This window comes from Ptychodera flava, chromosome 10 (genome assembly GCF_041260155.1).
Source record: "Ptychodera flava strain L36383 chromosome 10, AS_Pfla_20210202, whole genome shotgun sequence".
Classification (NCBI taxonomy): Eukaryota; Metazoa; Hemichordata; class Enteropneusta; family Ptychoderidae; genus Ptychodera; species Ptychodera flava.
Window position 1 is genome coordinate 2107536 of NC_091937.1, and position 22514 is coordinate 2130049.

The 22514-nt window shown below is 36.6% G+C and overlaps 1 protein-coding gene across 2 annotated transcripts in view; it reads right to left on the reverse strand.

The window, feature by feature from the left end:
• Window positions 1–2023: 2023 nt before the first annotated feature.
• Window positions 2024–22514, reverse strand: part of LOC139141726 (transmembrane protein 135-like) — a 151835-nt gene continuing 131344 nt past the window's right edge. For both annotated transcript variants that reach the window (XM_070711339.1, XM_070711340.1), the window contains 5 exons: window positions 18933–19042; window positions 17123–17314; window positions 5268–5485; window positions 3963–4116; window positions 2024–3226 (listed from right to left, as the gene is read on the reverse strand). In XM_070711339.1, the coding sequence (XP_070567440.1) occupies window positions 2826–3226; window positions 3963–4116; window positions 5268–5485; window positions 17123–17314; window positions 18933–19042 (1075 nt within the window). In that variant the 3' untranslated portion in view covers window positions 2024–2825. The remainder of the gene's footprint in view (window positions 3227–3962; window positions 4117–5267; window positions 5486–17122; window positions 17315–18932; window positions 19043–22514) is intronic.

Below are 22514 nucleotides of genomic sequence, written 5' to 3' on the forward strand. Positions count from 1 at the left end.
GGGAAGAAGTAGGCTATGGTGGCAGCGAAGAGAATATATATCCTTTGACGGCAACCGAAAAACTGATTCCAAGAAGTTGCAATCACGGGCATTTTACACCTAAATACAACAGTTGAGTATTTTGATCAAACCTGACCTGCTTTTAATTCGCAACTTTTAACTAACCCTCAAGTTCACGGCAGAAGCATCTTCTGCTCATCGTAGCCATCGGTTACCATGCATACCGCGAGTGACTCATGCCTATAAATGTAACTAACTTTTAACGAAAATCTTCAGATTACCATTTTAGTGATGAATTTGGCTTCAATTTTCCAGAACAAGCTATATAAATATTTTTACGAAAAGATTTTGGTTTACTCGTAAATATGTGACAGGCCACTGTTTTTCTCAACTCCTTTATCTTCACAGACAAGTCGTCACTTTCAAATATGTGAATCGTATATTCAAATATTGATGGTCAGTTTGTCACTAAATCGTGCGTATATATGTAAATTTTCGAAGAGAAACTGGTATCAAGCTGTTTTGTACCGTAAACTGCCTGGTTCATGATTATGTCTGGAGTCTCATCATCCTCTTCCTATCTAATAAACGCTGGTTATGCCGATCCATTGACATAATGCAACCAGGTAGAAGGGAAACCAGCCCGGCTATCTCCTCATAATATCTACCGGTCACGTGCACAACAACATATATTGTAAAAGAACGATAAGAATGAAGAAGCTGGTAGTTAAAACCTGATCGCAGACAGTTGCCATCACATCACGTACATATACCGTATGTGATACTAGTATGGTGATCACTGGTATGATGTCCCTAGTCAGATTTGAACTCTCAGCTGTTTATCCTTATGGATCATTTACAATTTTCGTCACTATCAGTATGAGGTTTGTTCAATATGCCCTGCATTTACACGTCGGTGGCTCCGATATATCTCCCGTCTTTGTCCAGGTTGTTTTTCTGTCTCTTCAATACTTGTTCTGATAATCGATTTGCTACTGTGTTTGGCGTTTAAGGTTATTCTGATATGACGGAGAATGGTGGTCGGTAGTTGAAAATCTCAGACAAACTAGACCAACACTCAGAATAATGCATACTCTGAGCTATATTCATCCATTTTAACACTAGTGGGCCAGCTGCGTGACAGAACTAGGATGAATAATGAACAGCAATGACCTTACCTTACCTCATTAATCCTTATAAAGAGTCGGTTTTTTATTACATACACACAAAATAGTGGCTAATATCACTTTGAAGACGGGTATATTTGAGCAAAATAAAATCTTATAAATGAGCTGTTAAACTGCTGGAAAACGAAACCATATGAGTTTACACGTCCCTGTGTGATTTGACGAAAAGGTCTGATGGAGCGTTAAATTGTCCAAATGTAATGTTATCGAATCATGTATTGTGTCTTGAAAAATTATGAAATATCTGAAACACGTGTCTTAAAAGGAAGGTCTATGCAATAAATAAGGAAGATGCATTCAAACAGTCCCAACGAAAGAATAAAACGTTTGTACACGCAAACATAAAAAATTAAAACAACGTCAGTCCCCCTGATGTTTAGGGATATACCAGTTTAAAGGTTGGGCGTTACTGATCAAAAGGGGAAACCTGTAGATCGTAATCTAAACGATCAGGCCATTGCTGCCTATCAAGGAATATTCACGTTTACACGACAAAGCGGAGAATGCTTGGAAGATAGTAACCCTGTATCTTAATAAGACCTTGCTAACATCGTAGAAATAGTAAAAAACAATTACTCAGATCATTACTCATTCTGACCACTGATGCCGACCCCACACCCACCCCGCCCCGGTCGGTTGATCCATAAATTAATTATCCCTCAGATAGGCATAAGCGATCTGTATTGCAATTTTTCATTTACGTTATGACTTGAAAAGACACAGGACAATAGAAATGTCGGGATATCCTTGTCTGCCATCGGGAAAATGTCCTTTCCCTTGGTAAAGTTGATGTTGAGTCGGGCTGAATGGAGTTGAATAGAAAGATACCATAGATACTGTTCAACTAACGACTGTATTTTATTAACTTGTAACATGTATAGGATGACAAGCCAATACCATATCCATCTACACTGCAAAGGATCCTGTGTTGGCAGAAAGTTTAGAACAACGATAGGTTCAACATTTTCAATTATCCATTTTGCAATCCAATAATCAAAAACAGGCTTGATTTGAGTGCTACACATACGAAAAATGTGAGGAATCGAGAATAAAATGCTCATTAAAACCAGTTAAAGTCACGTGTGTATAATTGTCAACATTTTTGCTCTCAGTGAGTAGAGATTTAAACTAATTAAAATGATAACCTAGGTAGTCTACATCAGACAGCAATAAAAAAACTTCATCGTTTTATAAGTAGCTATATCTTTACAATACTCTAGTACTTGATAAAGGAATTGTTTGTTGTTCTTCATTAAGCAGTGAAGCGGCTATAAACGCTAGAGAGTTTTTCGGTGCAACGATTGCATGGTTCTGATGAATGAACCTAGCTTTTTATGTATTTTTGGTCAAATGTTATGATTGTCATAACTATGTATGCCTATCAGTAGTACTATCTAATGTTCGACAGAAAGCTGGCTACATACAATATAACTGTAATAATATCTACAAACGAATGTTTGCTATCGTTTTCAATGTTGTCTGATAATAAGAACAAATATCCCTTTACAGCTATTGACAGAAATATCCAAGACTAAACTGTATTTGTAAGTTAAGATTTTCAAAAAATGTGTTGTTGTTGTTGTTGTTGTTGTTGTTGTTGTTGTTGAATCTCTGCTATTGTATTCTGTAATGAGTCGTTTAACTTTGACTGTCGTTCTTGGCTTCATCGGTTTCACTCTCAGAAGGTTTTGAAGCATCGATGGTTTTGTTCACAATGAACAGCGTGATTCCCATTTTGGCCAGTATTTCTCCTTTCCTATTATAACAGTTCTCTGGAGCCTTGAAGTGGAACAAAGCGGCGTCCAATAAATGTGCGGGCGCCCTCTCACGGAATTTGATTGCACTGGACAGGTAATCTAACAACACTTTTCCGACCTCCGATTTTTCATCGTAGATTTCTGATACATCAGTAACTAGTGGAAGCTCATGTCTTGAAAATTTCCAGTTTTGCTTAGTCAACGTACTTTCCACCTCGGAAGCGTTTCTGGAAAACCGTCCGGACATGAATTTCACCAGCAGTTTCGCTCTAGTATTGTCATCTGTAACAGGAATGGGTGAGAAAAATCTATTGCAGTGTGACGATATTTACATGATGATTGTTTTACTTTATGATTGGACCTGTCATCTTTTTTGAGAGACGAAACAATTCGAGGAAGTTTATTTGTTCATGAATGTAAACAATTATATTGGCGATACAAAGAGATCAGAAATACGAGGGAAATCATATTTTTGCACTGAAGCACTGATGGGCTGGGGGCACTGAAGCACTGATGGGCTGGGGGAAATGTTCTGACGTTTTCTGGTCTACCGCTTGTAGGGTTCATTTTAAGCGTTTGATTTTCACTGTCTTGGTTTTTTGGAAATCGAAAATTTTATTTTTCTCCGCAGAGTTAAATACAGGGATGGCGGCCATTTTGAAATTCAAATATCGGTTAGTACGCAGTATATCTTTGCTCGATAACCCAATGCTATGCTTGATTTTGAAGAGAATGTTTAAAGTTGCCTTGATACAAATTTTAGCCAACTGCCTTAATTTATCTTTCACCTATTGGTACATGATGACCGGTCAAAATTGTTCACTCCAGTGCTAATTCCTCAGAAATAGAAAGAAATATACCTGTACGGACGCAGCAGGTTGATATCTGTATTCATTTTTGTTTTAAGAAATTCATGAAGTTGACTTCCGTGAAGTACAAGTCGGCCGAATTCTTGTTACAGCGCGCTATATATATCCATGTATCATATATGCAAACTGTACCAAAGACTTAGTCTCACCTGAATTAACACAGATGAGGAGGATACCTCCAGGTTTCACAGATTCATAATGAAACAAAATAGTTTCTTCAAGGTCTTTAGCAAAGTAGAGAGCTTGCATCATGTGTACCATATGATATTGAGTAGCCTCGTCCATGCCGTCTTCAAAATCAGCCTGCAAAATATGTAAAGAAGTGAGTCCCAGTTCTTAGCCTCGTCCACTTTATCTTCCTTATCAGTCCTCGAGAGGTAAAGTAGTGAATCGTTGAATTAATATTGTCCATAACCTTATTAGTAGAGAAAAGTTGCCTCTCTGAGAGATGCCCATATTTTGCCATCCCTGACACATTCGTGGCAAAAAATGCCAAATATCAGCGAAGCAACTTTTCCCGACTATAAGAAGTTTAAACAGACATTATGAAGTAATTGACGACAGAGTACAATTAAAAAGAAGTACTACGAATTACGTCAAAATTAAGTTGTGGTGTCATTTTCTTGAAACTTTGCACAAATATTCTTGGAAGTTGTGCAAGTGCAAAAATGAAATAAAAAATGGGGGTCACCACGCTTGTTTCCATGGAAACGGATGTTAAAATGGCGTCGTTAGAAATAAATAAAAATGATATGATTCACTTAAACTAAAGAAAGCAATTATAAAACGCTTAGCAAATGAGTTAATTTTAATAGATACCAAGACTTAAGATCCATATTTATTGAATGTAGGCTATAGTTTTCATGATGTTTGTGAAGAAATTTTAACATAAGTATCGATTACAAAATGACGATATCGAAATTATATCTGATTCACTATATAATTTTCGAACTTTCTTCCTGTTGCTTTGAATGGTGTCATTTTGACCAAACTTGGCGAATAAACTCCTGACACAATACCATTTAGTTTACACTTTTAATAAAAGGGTGTCACCACGCTACTTTTTACAATACTCCAGGTGAATGGTAATTTGCACCATATAAATGGGAGAGAAATGTTAATTTTTCGCTCATATTGAATAAAAACCAGCTTCCTAGGGGGTCAAAATATGACAAGGTTATAGGTCACATGCATTTCTAAGACACTGGGTCAAAAATTAGGTAAAAGTGCAATTTCAACAATGACAGGTGATGTTAAATACATGCGCTATAAAATAACCCATCTGCGGCAGGCTGGAGTTATATCTGCGCAGAAACGTTCTAAAGCGTGTGCGCGTCCGAATTCGTCGCCCTTCACCTTAAAAAAGATTTCTTTGAAATATCTGTAAACATCTGGGACAGTAGATTTTATGCTCTGTAAGCTATGATAGGCATAGAACATTGAACATGCTATACCTTAAACTCATCGGGTGTTAAGGTTGTCCAGTCCATGGTTAAAGCTATTCCACGTTTGTTTCTCAGCGCTTTTTCATATTTCTTCCTCACTTCGGCCACATCTTCCATTGGTTCAATGAACTTACAATACATGGACCTCTGGTTCTTGTACGTGTTCCTGGGTTCACGTGTGCTCAGCCACTGACGAATGTTTCGTAATATGGTTGTATCAACGAACTCTGAAATGTCAAGGAAATTTGAGCTTGATCAGATAATGATTCTAAGCTTGTACGACTGTATGACATCGATGAAATATTTTGCCCTTTGAAATGTTAGTTCTTCTTCATTTGGGATGCAAGCATTTATCAAAACTGCAAGCACAGTAATTATAGACGTACAAATGCAAATTTTTGTATTCATCAAATGTTATCAACAATCTTACCCTTTAAACAAGTTTCCAGTAAGGTGTAATGTTACACTAAGCGTGAAGCATGGGTTAATACGTTATGTCCTATCACGTTATATCAGTAATTGTAATTTTGCTTTGAATGGCGTAGATTTTGAAGAAGTGCGGCATGCCGAATCGAAGACAAGTGTGTCTGTTTAAACACCGCCTTTCACCAATGTGGTACTCATTTCGTCATAAAGTGGATAAAACGACCCTGGTAACGACCCTGGTAAGACTGAGTGTTTAAAAATCACGGCGATAGATCAGAAAGTGTTCCATTAAAAGAAAGTGTTTTTACATATTCGTAAAGGATGGTAACTTATTATTTTGCTCTCCAGTATATTTAATTTGAAACCATTGAACAGTGAATTCCATCAGCGTTCACCTCACTTCGTATGTTTCCACGCTTAAAAACGGACAATCCATAACGTATGGGACTTTTTAGTGTTGTCCGATCTTTTAGAAAGAGTTAAGAATTCAATACACATGGTTTTACCCATCATATGAGCTCCATTCTTTTTAAGGGAAATGGAATATTTTAATATGAATGAAATGAGCAATATATGGCGCCTACAGACTAGCCGTATATTAAAAAATCGATTAAAAATTTATAAAGATAGTGATATCATCAATCATACTGGTGTCACTACAAGGAAAGATTGGACAAAAGTCAAACGGAAACTGCCAACATTGTGAAAGTCTCTTTTCTGAGAAGGAAATACTTTCAATTGAAATGTAATATATTTGTCACATTAAATGGATATTGGTCGTTTTCCATCGGAAGTCGAAACCTAATTAATCATGTCGTCAAGAATGTTATAAATCCAGACGGCGAGAGATTAAAGTTGCATTCACCAACGTTGATAAAAAATCGGAGTAATTCAAGGGGACTTGGTAATTTAGGAATACGAGGATTTAATGATGACATTAGTGTTGTTGGGGGGTGTCCTGAAAAAATTCAGCACTTCGCCGGCCAACAATTGCACCATATGGACATTTTTTATATATCAGCATTACCGCACCCTGCAGGCTCATTTTTTCAAATTACAGCCAGTTACACCATATCATGCATCAACATTTCATTGATTATTGTTTTCTTTCTGTCTAGCTAGCCTATGACATTTCAATTTATGCTTGTACATTCGTTCAATTAACACAATGTATAAGACAAAAGCTGCGAGCTGCTTTGCGCCAAGCTTCGTGTTTCCGACATAGTCTACTAGAATTGATCTAAGTCGGAGATTTTATTTAAGTCATCTGTACTGTTTTGTAATGTATCTTACTTTATGTGAATATTCCTTTGTTCAGAACGAAATTTTTGCTTTTGGCTATGACGTCGTTCGGTGCACTTGAACTCTGTCAGTCGGGCTCAATAGTGTCGTACACCTAGATTCCTTGAATAGTAATTCACATCTGTAATGTTTCCTGTTCATCCCAAACATAAAGATTCAAATAAAAAGGAAATAAACATGAAAGATGGTTTTATTAATTCTTAGACTGGAATAAAATCTGTGTTACCTGGCATATTAAAAACTGTGTCAACAGGTGAGTCTGACAAATATTGCACAAACCGTTTTCCAAAACATTGTTGACTATATTGTTATCCTATGGAAACTTCTCTCTTCAAGAAAGTGACTCAGTTTTCACTGCCACAAACATTAATTCAAAATCTACTCATTTACAAAATAAACACTAGCTTTTAAACACTATAATACTATGAGGTTATTTCTTAAAACTGTCGTTTTGCGCACGTTACGCGAGTTTCTTTAGTTTCCTAATGTCAAGAATTCGTGGCACTATTCGGCAACCATTTTTTCACCCTGAAATCACAGAATGAAAGTCGAAATATGGGTAAATTTCATGATTTCATCGGTTCACTTGACCATTTACATTAAAATTGGATCAAATTTCGATCTTGAATTTGCTCTGTTAGCATTCTATTTCTCAATTAAGAATGACACGTTCAGCGCGGTATCTTTTGAGGCCAACCTTATTCGTAATCAATAATGCAAATGGAAATTTCGAATTGATGTTGGTTTTCCTGAATACGAATAGCGACCTCAATGACGAAACTTCTAGTTATGCAACTTGCAAATCAAAATTAGAAATTTAGAAATTGGCTCCACGTTATTTCTACTGACCCATTTTCCATATCACTTTGTAGGTCCTTGACCCGATTTAGTTAAGGTTCACATAAGTGACACAAAGTAAAGCCAACGGACACGATCAGGACACACTTGTGACAATTTTTGGAACACCCTCATCCGGACTACATATGACAATTTTGCAACCTTATGGTAATTCTTAGCGGTGATATCGCAGCGGTACTAGTGGCGTCTATCCAACGTGCTCGGGTGAAGGGTCAGCGCCACAGTACTGCTGCGAGCCAACCCATAGGCGGTTTTGGTTGTTTACTACGACACCGATCGGTGTCGCTAATATAGCTAAGCTCTGGAAATTTTCAACCTCTTTTCCGGCACACCTATCCCCGGTAGCCCATTGAATGCCATTCCAATCGTCGCAATTTAAGTACGGGAAATTTGTCGCCCCTTTAATCAGCGCACCTGTCGGAAAACATTTGTTGCCTAATTCCCGATATACGACAACATACATGCGTACTGTGCAGACTTGGTTTGACCACTCAGGAGCAGTACGAGACTTTCTGAAGCTTCTATCAGCATGGCCGTCAACTGCCTCGGGGAAGATATTAAAATCCCCGTAGAACTGTGCCAGTTCCACACATCGATAGGCATTTCCGCCTTTTAATTTTTGCTGACTCATTGAAAGGTAAATTTCGATTAAAAAAGAAAATCAATCTAAATTGATGTTTGGCAGGTACAGATATTTTCATCTTCGCCAAATGTAGACGCAGAATAAAATTTGTACGTTTTTCTCTTTCTAATGGGAGGTTGGTAGTATACTGCAGCGGCATAATTGTCGGTTTTTCTCCGTTAACGACCATTGAAATTCCCGCACTTCAGGTACGAAAGATAATCAGCTCTTTATCAGGCACTTGTCGCAAGCTGCCCGCTGAGAGTCATTCAATTTCACGGACCTTAGGTACGGCAGCTTGTCAATCCTTATTCTTGGGTACGGAAAAGTCGACCCTTTTCCGGGAACACCTACGGTCTGTTGCCCTTTGATAGCGATTCCACCAATCTAAGCGGGTGCGGGTGTTCCAAAAAACTGTTACAAGTGTGTCCTGATCGTGTCCGGTGTCTTTACTTTGTGTCACTTATGTAAACCTTAACTAAATCGGGTCAAGGACCTACGAAGTGATATTGAAAATAGGTCAGTAGTAATCACGTGGAGCCAATTTCTAATTCCTTATTTCGATTTGCTGTTAACATGTTAAATAACCATAAGTTTCGTCATTGAGGTCGCTATTCGCATTCAGGAAAACCAACATCAATTCGAAATTTCCATTTGCATTATTGATTACAAATAAGGTTGGCCTCAAAAGATACCACGCTGAACGTGTCATTCTTGATTGAGAAATAGAATGCTAACAGAGCAAATTCAAGATCGAAATTTGATCCAATTTTAATGTAAATGGTCAAGTGAACCGATGAAATCATGAAATTTACCCATATTTGACTTTCATTCTGTGATTTCGGGGTGAAAAAATGGTTGGCCGAATAATGTCACGGATTGTCAAGCTAATACAGGACTTTACAGTGAATATCATACTTCATACTAAATGGCAAAGCCCCCCCCCCCCCCCCTTAGCGTCTGTGTTCAATATGGTTAGGGAATAGAGCTACATTTCTAGCGTATTGCCTCTAAATATAACGCGCATATATTTTTCTCTATATTTTCTCTGTAATTTCTGAAGAACTTAATTTCTTTAGCATTTTCTGGATTGGTGTAAGGAACTTTACATGGGAAACATTTGTAACTTCTAACGTTGAGGAGGCTTGACATTACCATATCTATATCATTTGCTGTATCCATGCTATTCATATGTTTTTTCCAGGAAGGGTTTAAGTGGACGTTGGCAATAGACAAATCACATATTTGAGACATACGGATGCCATTTATAAATATTCACACAAAACAAAAATAGAAATACAAAAAATTAAAATAGCCTGTTCAGGTGAAAATTAATTACAACGCTTTTCAGAATTAGAGCGCGAAGCCACTGCAGTGAACTGCAATAAAACTGCTCACACTAATTAGTTTCAGCTGTAGCCGTGGCCACTTTGGTGTTGAACAAGGCTACTTGATAAAGACCAAAAAGTCTGCTTGTACAAAGGCGAAACTAGCTCTGTCTGAGGCTCGAGTTGTAAATGAGAGTTTACGATTGGCACCCTGTGCTCAAGATTAAGATACAATGTAACATTACCATGCACTGGTCCATGTACAAATCTTTTTTATTTCAACTTCCCCAGACAGACTGTCTGCATGGGACATACAATGTTGTCGACTTTGCCAGCTGCCTACAGCTGAAACTAATTAGTGTGAGCAGTTTTATTGCAGTTCACTGCAGTGGCTTCGCGCTCTAATTCTGAAAAGCGTTGTATGTTTTCACAGCATCAGAAATGTTGTATCAGGATAGAATTTTTAATAAGAAGAAGAATGCACTCTATTTGATGAAAATCGGATTATCAATTTTGAAGATACGGATTTTTGAAAAATTAAATTTTCTGCATTAATTTAGAAGGGTCTTTGTCATTATTAACCATTGTTGCATAGGAAAGACAATGGCACCAATTTAGGGACTGGTCAGTTTTTTCGGCCTTGGGGGCGGGGCGGTGGATTCATAGGGGATCACTCTGTTTTTGACTTTGGTGACAGGGGGGTCACCATGTTTTTGAAATGCCCAATGGGGGTCAGTGTGTTTTTCAATTTCGATATGGGCTCATACTTGCATAAAATGCATTGTGCCAGCCACAAATTTCATCATTCAGTTGCATTTTTCGGCGCGCCCTTCTGGCGTTTAACTGTAATAATAATAAGATATATTTTTAAGAGCCCCGTCCTAGTGCGAAACTTTAATATATCAGACATATATAAATCTGAGATATCTGTATGTTTAAAACTTTTCGGCGTACTCTTTGGGCACATTTCTTTAAAATATCAAACATATTTTTTCAGCATGCCCTTCAGCTGCATTACTTTCATCTATCAGATATATATATATATATATATATATATATATATATATATATATATATATATATATATATATATATATATATATATATATATATATATACATAAGAGATATATGGATGTTAAATATTTTTGGCGCGCCCTTCGGGCGCAGTAAATTAATCACAGATATATGTCAGAAGTATCTTGATGTCTGTAAATTGAAATTCTGTTTTGCAAAGTGTACCAATCATTATGAAATGTGCAGTTTTTTTTTTGTATTTAAAATTGTTTTATTGGTAACATTTTTTTAGTAACATGAACTTAAGATAAAAATGAAGTACAGTGCTTAGTTATCTACAATTTTGTGTAAAATTGAAATCCATTTGTTGCAATGTCTCTCTAATTTGTCTTTTTCCAGAGCTATTTCGTACTCTAGATGGTAGTTGAATTTCACTTGCAACATAAAAGCTGCAAAGTGTGGTTTACTCTGTTTCATTTTCATGGCATAGATGTGTCTTTTGGCTAACAGTAGCAAGTGATTATGAATGTCAGAGTAACCGTCAACGCCAAAGAGTACTTCATTTAAGTTATGTCTCGTGAACAAACTGAGAGATGCCTCGAAAAATGTGTGAAACTCGTTCCAGAAGGTCTCAGTGAATTTACAGGTGTAGAAAAGATGATCTAGTGTCTCGTTGCTGTTTTGGCAGAATGAACAGAGCGGTGATTGGTCCATGCCTCTTCTAGATAAATCGTAGTTTGTGTATAGAATATGATGAAGAAGTTTGAACTGGAATTCACGTGTTTTTGTGTCTATGGCTACCTTAAATGGTAGTCTATATATGGGAGACCATGGTCCAGTAAAGTCATATTCTCTTTCATAATATCGTTCATTAATTGGACTTAGTTCCTCTTTACTGTAAATGGCGTTTCTGATGCTCTCCCTGGTAACTTTGTGGGAGGGTCGAAAGTTACAATTAAAAAACACATATTCATATTCATCTTTAAACACCGGTTCAACCAGCAATGGCTCCGGCCACCTAACTCTGAGACATGTGATTGCTCCATAAAGAAGGAGGACTTCGTTCCCTTGGAGGTTTTTGTTGGTTAATTTTTCCCATGACAGATACCCCTCCTCGGTAAGTAAATCGAATATAAATTCAAACCCTTTCTGTCTTAGCTTTGGATTATAGACAGAATGCCCTCCAATTAGAACATTTCTGTTGTTCCAAATTGTTTGACAAGTAATGTCAATCTCAGAGTCATTGACCTCAACATTGCATACCGACCAGGATTCAAGCATTTCTTGGTAGAATCTCGGTAGGGGCAGGCTGAGTGAGTTAAAATCGAAGTTACACTTGAATAGGTACTTTCCACCCACAGATTTTAGGCGATGGTCTAGAAAGAGTTTCCAGGGGTGTTCTATGTTTTCATCTAAATACCTTTTAATAAGGTTTATACGCATAAGCTTGTGTGTAGTTTTCACATCGGGAGCCTTTAAGCCCCCCTCGGAAACCCCTCTGACCATTACCTTTCTGGTTATTCTATCTTTCCCATTCCAGAGGAAATTGAAGATAAGCTGTTCAAATCTCTTAGAATTTCAGGTGTTATTGTGGTCATTCTCATGACATAATTAAGTTGTGATAGGGCGAATGTTTTCAGAATCTGAACTTTGCCCATGAGTGTCAGGGATCTCTTTTTCCATGTTCCCAGAGTTCCTTCGATCTGCTTGAGTGGTGTTGCATAATTGAGAGTGGTGTTTAACTCTTGGTTATACGAAATGTAAATTCCTGCAATTTTGATTGGTGAAGTCGGCCATTTGATGCCAAATGGTTTTTTCTTACGTCTTTTCCACTTACCAAGCCAAATAGCTTCCGTTTTAGTAGGGTTGACCATCAAGCCTGAGAGTGAGTGGAACTCGTGCAACATTTCAAATATTCTCTGACATGACTGTTCATCTGTTACAAAGGTCGTCAGGTCATCCGCAAATGCGGCATATTTGCATTTGAAATGTGCAGTTCATATGAAAAGCATGACAAGTTCCTGATACTTTTCTGTTTTCTCTATGAGAATTCAGTATTAGAAAGCAACATGCACTATAATATTTCACAATCACATTTTTTCTCACAACAGTTCTGGACATCTGGTTATGCATAAAGAGAGTTGGAATACATACAGCTCACTCAAAATACTGTATACAAACTTTAGAATTGACTCCTGTAAGTTCTTATCCTACAACTGACATGACAGCAATTTCATTAAAGCACAGAATGATTGAATATTTAAAATGTACCCCAAAAATTATATATATATATATATATATATATATATATATATATATATATATATATATATATATATATATATACACACCTTTGTTTCGCGCAGGGGGGTCACCCTGTTATCGAAAGTTGGGATGTTCACCCTGTCCTGTTTTCAAAAGTTGGAGTAGGGGGGTCACCCTGTTTTCAAAAGTTGGAATAGGGGGGTCAGCCACTTTTCGACATCGGCAAAAATAATCCACCCCCCCCCCCCAGGCCGAAGAAACTGACCAGTCCCTTAGACAATCAATCAGGATTTAGAGAGCACCATTCGTGCGAAACAGCCTTGATTAAACTTAGCAACTTGTGGCTAAAAGCTATGGATAATGGAAATATTAATGGAGTAGTGTTTTTGGATCTTAAGAAAGCTTTTGATCTGGTTGATCATAGTGTATTGTTAGAAAAATTATCAATTTACAGGTGTGATGGTAAATCACTTCGGTGGTTTAAATCTTACCTACAAAATCGCATGCAATTGGTTCAATTTAGAAATTTTACTCTACAAAGCAACATATTTTGACTGGCGTTCCCCAAGGTAGTATACTTGGGCCTTTATTTTTCATCATTTACATAAATGATTTGCCACTTTATATTGATAATAACATTGACATGTACGCAGATGATTCAACCATAACTACCAGTGCAAAATGTATTCAAGAAATTGAGACAACTTTGAACTCTGACTTAAATAATGTTCATAATTGGTGTAAGAATAATAGAATGGCCATTAATTGTGACAAGACAAAGAAAATGATTGTAACAACGCAACAAAGACGTAGACATTTGAATAAACAAACTTTAGACTGTAATCTTGGTGAAACGGAATTGCAGCAGTACACTGTGAAAAGATTCTTGGTACGCTTGTCGATGAAAATCTGTCATGGAAGCAGCACTGTGACAAGATTTTTAAAAAAGTAAATAGTAATATTGCTTTGCTCAAGAGAATAAGACAGTATTTACCTATGAATATAAGAAAACTTTTTTATAATAGCTATATTTTACCACACTTGGATTACTGTTGTCATTTATGGGGAGCATCACCGTTTATGAAAAGGTTGCATAAGATTCAGAAACGTGCTATCAGAGTGATGTGTGATGCAAGGTATAATGCTTCGACCGAGCATTTTTTTTTTAAACAATGCATATAATGCCATTACCAGATAGAATAGTTTATAAGAATGTTTGTATGGTTTTTAAATGTTTAAATAATCTTGCACCGCAATATATGACAAGTTTTTTTTTACCGAAATTGATCATAAAAGAGTTACAAGATCCAAGATGCAAAAATTTTTAGTGGTTCCTGCAACAAATAAGGATTTTTATCGAAAAGGCTTTACTGTAAATAGTGCCAATCAGTGGAATAATGTCGATTTAAATATAAGATCTAGTAACTCATTAAGCAGTTTTAAAACTGCCTACCTGAAAGCTTATTGGGTATAATTTTTTGTGTTTGTAAGTTTTAGTTTTCTTGTTAAATTTGTTTTTGTTATCTAGTGTGATTGTGCATTTTTTTCCCTCCTGTGTGCAGGTGGTGACTGCTGGCCACTTTTTTCTGTGCATTGTATTGTTCTAGCTTTGTTTGTCATGTTTCATGTTGTTCTGCTTTGTATCAGTTTGTATGTTCATTAGAGGGCCCTGGGGAAGATAAGCATCTTTACTGAAGCTTACCAGGCTACCCTCGTTAAACAAGGTTTAATAAAATAAAATAAAAAATAAAACAAAGAAAACTGGTTAAATGCTCGTAACTTTGCCATTTAGTGACCGATTTGCATCAAATCTTCAGCAAATGTAGTACTAAGTGAGACCAATTGTACAAAGTTATGTATACTTTTGCATATCCACAAACACGTTGCCATGGAACCATGATATTTTATTAAAAATTATTTCAAAACAGGGCGGTTGCAATTTTTGCGTTCGCTCCAAACATCAAAAAGTTAATTTTAAATGAACAAATGATAGTTGGTCATCATATTTACAGGCCACAATACTGGATCAAAAGGTTAATTTTGGTAAAATTTCGTTTCAAAAGTCTTTTTTTTGATGTCGTTTCCACATTTTTCGACCGAGTGACGATTGTAACCCCTCATTGTAAAGCTTACATACTGTCCCCCTCCAACTGTGTGACTTTCATAATGGAACATTCCACATCACCCTTGGTAGATACGTTGGCAGTTTTGTGTTTGGCCCGGGTCATTTAGCATAATGGCGGCCATGCTTATCAGTGGGGCAATGTGTTATCAAAAAGATTTTAATACATGTCTCATTAAATCTGAGAAAAAATTGTTTTACATCACAGAAGCCAATAAAGTATTGAACATTCAGTATACATTATCATTATCATGTGTCATGTCTGTTGTGCATTGGTCTCGGTTGATATAAGAACTGTAAATTCCCAACTTCTTATTATGTGCAAACATTTTCTCTTTTCTAAAGGCAATTTGAAACTCAGTCATTACTCAATCTTTGCTACATGTATCGGACTAAACTTTTCACAGGTTTATATTTACTATAGAAAGCCATGGGCTATTTATTTCTTTATTATTTTATTTGATCATACTCAAAATCTGACAAATAAAAATGATACAACTGTAATCAATTGTGTTCTGAACACATTTGTCACGTCACTGAACAGGCTAAAAGTAAGCGCGTAGGTAAATAAAATACCTACCGTTTGGTTTAATATGTTATATGTTTGAACATGTCAATGACAATTGTATGGCCCAGTTATAAAAGAAGTCGAATCACATATGAACATGTTTCGTCCGTGAGATTACCACACTTCACTGATAGAAATTCTCATCTGTTTCATTGGTTAGAAATTTGTTGCTCAATCGGAGATTTTCGAGTTTCAAGAATTGATATTTCAAACAGCTTTAATGCATACATTTCCCGCTATGCTTACTATTAAATCTTTAATTTCCCTCAATTTTTTCACCACTTGATATATGTCAATTGCGTTTGACGGATGTTTCCATTTTTTTGACCAGTCGTTTAGTTCTTTAGCAAAAAGACATTTTGTCTTGATCTCTTTTAGAAAGATTTCCTGAAATCAGACAGAACACAGCGGCGGAACAGACAGGAAGTTAGAATAGAAATATTTACATCTAAGTCACGTTTGTAAACGTTTTCCATGGTCATTTTCAATCAGAAATGTGCCTCAGTTTTTGATAACCAATTTTGATACTGGTAGTTTACAATGTGCAGGTGAACGGTATTCTTTGTTTTTGCTTTATTGAAGTGAAAGATACAGCCTAGCATTCGAAATTACCAGCCAGAAAGAAACCATGATTGAGATATGAATTCGTATTGTCACAGAGAATGAGGATTGAATACAATATTCTCTTAATTCATTACAATTTTGGCATTTCCTTTCCCTGATTGATCATTAACTTTTTGCGAATATTCGGATATTGCACTGTAACGTATAAACAGAATAATTGGTCGTAACGTTTACAATGTCTTTCTGTTTACATTATTGATTAGATTAATGTGAAAGGCCTTTAAATCAGCGATGTCATGAAAACATCCGACGCGGCGTTATGAAAACCTACTTTCTTGGCAATTTGGTGTATACTTTGACGTATACGGTTGTTACCCAATTTCATCACCACGCCCCAATGGAAAGCAATGATGCCATACATATCTATTGATGATTTGTAAATTCAACGAGCTTGATGGAGGTTTAAGTCACATTAGAAACATCGTCAATAAACTAGATTAAGGAAGGCAATGGTGATTAACGATTGTCAGGGGTTTCGACTATTTCGAATACTTTTTCCTTGGACTGCCAACAATTCAAGTTGAGTTTTTTCAGTCTTTAAAAGACCGGCATTTACCTCACACTAAACCTAAGTGGGAGTGGCATTACTGATTCAACATTTTGTTCCCGTACTCAGGTCATAGTTGCCCTAAGTGTTGCTCTCGCTGTTTCCGACAACCACAAAAACTGGCAAAGATTACTACTCGCATGACTAGGCACAGCTTTTGAATATTAAACAAGAAAATAGACAAACCTGCAACGGGACCAACTGATAAAACACGAAAACAGTCTTCCTCTGGACTCATTGCCTGTAGTAAAGCTGGCAATTCTTGATCCAACCAATAGCTGACTGCCTCCCATTGGTTTGACAGTTCATAATACTTCTTTAAGGCGTAAAATGAGTAGGTGCTGATCCGACCAATTGAATCTCTTGCATTACTGGTTGCTGTTTAACAAAATAAAGACGATTTGATACGCTAAGATATTCATTATAAGTTTCTATTTGTGTCTTCCTAATTTGGCCATCATTATTTCAATATTTCCTACAACTGTCCATGAATAAATCTATCCGGATATCTGAGGCAGATGCTCGGGAAGGCTCAAGTCAATTATTTATCAGATACGATCAAATTCTCAACAAGTATTCAATGTGTCTATATTCGAGGACTAGATAGCATTCTCTTCTACAGTCGATATATGATTTTCAGTATTGGAGACGATGTTGATATCATACATCGATGTATGATATCAGCCAATATCAAAAAAGTCAAGATGGATTGTGCAAATGAATGCTGCATTGACCAAGATTCCTGTTGAAACATTGAAGCAGTTTTATCGACCAATAAAATATCTCTTATTTTCGAAAATGTAGAGATGAGACATCATCGCCATACAGAGGAGGTCTGTTCACCAATGTCAAGGTACATTTAGTCCCATATTAACGACTATCAGTGTCACTGGTCTGATGAAAAGTCAAGACAGTTTTCCTTGCATCTGTACAAATTGACGCTCATTAATTTTTGTGTTGTACTTCAGACATGAGCAAGCATAGCGGCATTGTAAAGTCATTGAATCTGATGACACATAGTTCACGTTTGCCGACAAATTTTTAGATTCAGGCGACTATTCCATAGGGGCCTATAGCTGTACGTTATCCAAAGTTAAAATCATTTTATTCATCCTTGTAAAACTTGTCTTTCACAAACACTCAACTACCGATTCTTTCTTAATTCATTGAGGAAAAGTTAACGTTTTATACGCTCGCAACGAATGACAGTGGACTATATGAAAAACAGAATATTTGGATGTTGCACTGTGTGGGAAAATAAACGAAACCTCGTATACATTGCCCTAGGTACAAAAGAATTTTATAAATCGACTTTCCGTCTTTTGACACACTTTCTCTTCAAACTTGAAGAAAACCATATGTTTAACAATAACGACAGATATTTGAACTCTAAAATCTTACAAATCTCCTTTTTTACATCGTTTAGTCGTACAAAACTTGCGTAGAAAATGAAATTTACACGTTTTCTGAAAACGGACGATGGCGATCATTGTGAATTTCAAATATCGGTAAAAGTTGAGGTATTTTCTTATTTACGGTCATTGGAGAGAATAACTCAAAGGAATTTATTTAAACAATTGTGAACGAAACTTTATGACACGTTCATAAGGACATTCCATAACTGACTGGAGTGTCACATTTACTTGGTTCTGCCAGGATCAAATTTTGATCAATTGGTAAGGGTACAACATATTCGTTTTTTTAATTTCAAGAAAGGATGAAAGACAAAGCGACGCGGAAATTCGTCTTCTTCAATGCTATACAACTTTTCATAACGTAAATTTTCATTTTTCAGGCGATGGCGTTTGATGGACGGTCGGTATTTGTGGAAACTGTTCCTTAGCAATCAAAGTCTATTTCTTAAGTGCTTACGACGCAATCTGAATTTATACCAATGACCCTAAATGATACATTTGATAAAAATCTCAATTAAGAATGCAAAGAAGTGAAGTAATTCACTCATCAGAAAAATGAATCTTAGGTACTCCATACTTACCTTCATCCATCCCTAGTAATGCTGGTTCTTTTCTCAAAACTGTGTCCAACAAGAGAAAGTCGAAGTCCTCCAGAACGATTGGAACTCTTCGAAGTTCTATCGGTTCAAACCTGAAACAGTCAAACAAATAAACTATATTAACCTTCTTGACATCAGACAGCGACCAATGATATAAATGCCGCTGTAAGACGCCAAATTGTGTCATAAAATATGCATACTGTATATTAAGAATATTTAATGATGTCAAAGGTCATGACTAAAACCTGGACCTGTTAAAAAGGAGGCATGTTTGTTTCAGAATAGAAGCGATAACATGTTTGATTATGATTAATTAATAGAATCTGGTTATCTATTCTCATTGTTGAAATACTTTGGTTTCTACATATATGGCTTTTAATCCAGCCATTTCATAAAAGTCCCTGGAGGGAAATTTTTCTGCATATTTCCTTCTTTCGGCGTCGTAAAATTGGAAGGATGTCGACTTTTTTCTCGGCTGCGCAGAAAGCTGCGCATCATGTCATTACTGGAATGCTGTGAGATTGTGAACTCTAGGGAGGTCAGTGGAAATTCCTTTTCGGAAAAAAAGAAAATCCCCGAAATTCAAGTGGAATTTCCTAGTTAGAGAAAAGTCCCTGTTAGTGGAAAGGCCCATGATAGGAAAGTCCTTTTTGGTCGAAGACTTTGTGAAAAGTATTACGACGTCTCAATAAATATTTGAATTGTCGAAGTATTTTGTAACCGTGGTCAAGATATGACTGGAATTATTATACATGTAGTATGCTCCGCGGATCGAAATAATATAGGGTTATTCACAAAATACGGCCCTGTATGGACGAGGGCTCAGTGAGTGACGTATTGGACGAGCTGAAGGCGAGTCCAATACGTCACTCACTGAGCCCGAGTCCATACAGGGCCGTATTTTGTGTATAACCCTATTATTATACACCTCCCTCCATTAATCGTCCGTATAAACTAATTCTATGGTAAATTTTGAGGGATGCGGCACGCGCGATATGAGTGGAACGCGCGCGATTGTTGAAATAAAATTGCTACAAACCCCTGAAAATTGCGCGTCGCGCGTCTCCCGTATTCGGGACTCCGCGTACTATACAAAATACGGAAAGTTATTGGACGGTCAAACTCCCATAGGTTACGGCAGTAGGTGTATAATAATATGAGGTTATTACGAAAATACCGCAAAGGATGCACGAGGACATTGGCGCAGCGTATCGCCCGACGCGAAGCGGAGGGCGATGCGAGGCGCCAATGTCCGAGTGCATCCTTTGCGGTATTTTCGTAATAACCTTATTATTATACATCTTACATTCATGATCGGGGCATCAAAATGTCGGAGTAATGACCGTTTTCGTGCAATGTCAACAATTTTTCTTCCGATTTTATCACGCCAGTGTGGAACGCTACCTCGGACGCGCTTCTGCAAGTTTTGGAGTGTGTGCACTACACACACACTACGTACAGAGCGCGCGCGCGAGACTTGTTCTGGCACTCGTCCAAGGGGTCCCTTGAAACCGTTCTACAGTGAACGCGCAGATACATCCGCAGGGAATGGGGCGCCTTGAAACCGTGCCGTACGGAACGGGCGCGAGTTCCGTACGGCTATTTTAGCGCACGCTAAATTCTATTGTTCTCGATGGTAGATGTATAATAATCGCAGATAAACAGCAGAGAAACTGTCATATTTAAGGTAGAAGGCGCTTCGGGGACAGAAATTTGGGCTTTAAAATTTTATCAATTCTTTTTTGACTTGCCATTTTTGGGAGCTCATTTTAAAACTTGATGAAATGAAAGTTTTCACCGTCTTAGTTTTTCGTAAATTGCAATTTTCCCCCATAGTGTTAACACAGGGATGGCGGCCATTTTGAATTTCAAATATCGAGATATCTTAGATAATTTTTCTCTCCAGTACCAAAGTTCGCACGGTGACCCCTGATTTTTATTCTTTCTTTGATAAGAGAATGGTCGAAAGTCTCATTCAGGAAAGCTTTAGTTAAGTCTTTCACTTTCGAGGCGCATACTACTTAAACAGCACAGTGTCCTTTGACGTCGCTTGATTGAGTTGTTCAATCGTACGATATTACTAAGCAGTGCATCGATAGAATAGTCTGACAAAGTTTCAGTGCGAAATAGCTGTTCACATGCGTACGATAAGTATTCAGCTTTGTGTAGAACACGGGGAACCATTAAAAGTGCATCACCACCTTTGTGTTGTTAGATAAAAAATAAAACCATCATAACAACCTGCGAACAACTCATTTTTATCACTAATCTCCATACGAACGACCATTCCCCTGCTATACAATACTCCCTTTCTAAGAATTAAGCAAATTTACATTTACCTCAACCATGAAAATTTAAATTCAATCTCGTACAAAATTTTAGTGTTCCTTGAGTAAACTTCAAATAAATTTTATAAAATTTTGGATTACACAACTATAAAACATCGTGAATAATGCTTAGTCGCACTTCTTACATTTATACGCTCCATTTACTAGCTTATATTTCATCAACAATCAAAGTGACTTCGATATAACTATGAATTTCGAAAACACCTATAATGGAGAATGAAAAATCTACGATTTGAAAAATGATGATTATTTTTTTCAACACTTCAACAATCACATAACCCATAACCTTGATATGGTTGTGTTTCAGTCTACATGAATCAGGTGACATCACAAATGATTTCACTGCTATCCTCCAAGCTGACCATCACAGAGACGTATTTGTACATTTCAGAAGTAATATGCAAGTGCCTTAGTCAACATTTCTGATTCTCTTATTTGGCCGTTTAACAAGCATGGTTTATGATCAATAGCTAGCATCAGATAAAAGCTATGGCCTTTTACTTTGAACGGCATAAACACATATGTTAACCATCCTGTGGTTACAAGAACATCTGCTGGTCCTTTGTAATAATTCTCTCATTTTTAATCGTTTGATTGAATACGTTTCCATGAGGTTTACGAAGGGAAATATCGGTAAGCCACATTTGTTTAAAATACCATCGAAATTTACAGTTTTTGTTGAAAATATTTGTTGTAATTGACGTATTCTCTATCAACAGAGTCAGTGTATTGATTTCATTGACAGAAAATTCTTTTCAGTGTTCGCCAATAAAATTTAGATAAATACAATCCGATTTTCTAATTAAATGTCTCGGTTTTGAAGAGAGTATTATATCCCAACCGAGTACTTTTTACTTGTTTTCAACTCAAAATGTTATCGCATTTTAAGAGCATATATATATATATATATATATATATATATATATATATATATATATATATATATATATATATATATATATATATATATATATTTGCTGTGTGGAGAATAAATCGAATACCGTAGACGAAAGTATACCGTATTAACTATACAAGGTAAACATTGGAAGTTTCGTAGTTTTTTCCATGGATTTCGAAATCATCATAAAATCGCTGATGCAAACCTTCTTGAGATAAATTGGAATTTATAAAAATAAAAATTGAAATCACAGACTTACTGAATTTCCTGTATATTCTTCTCGGAATCCATTCAATGGTAACGTTAAATTGCTATACT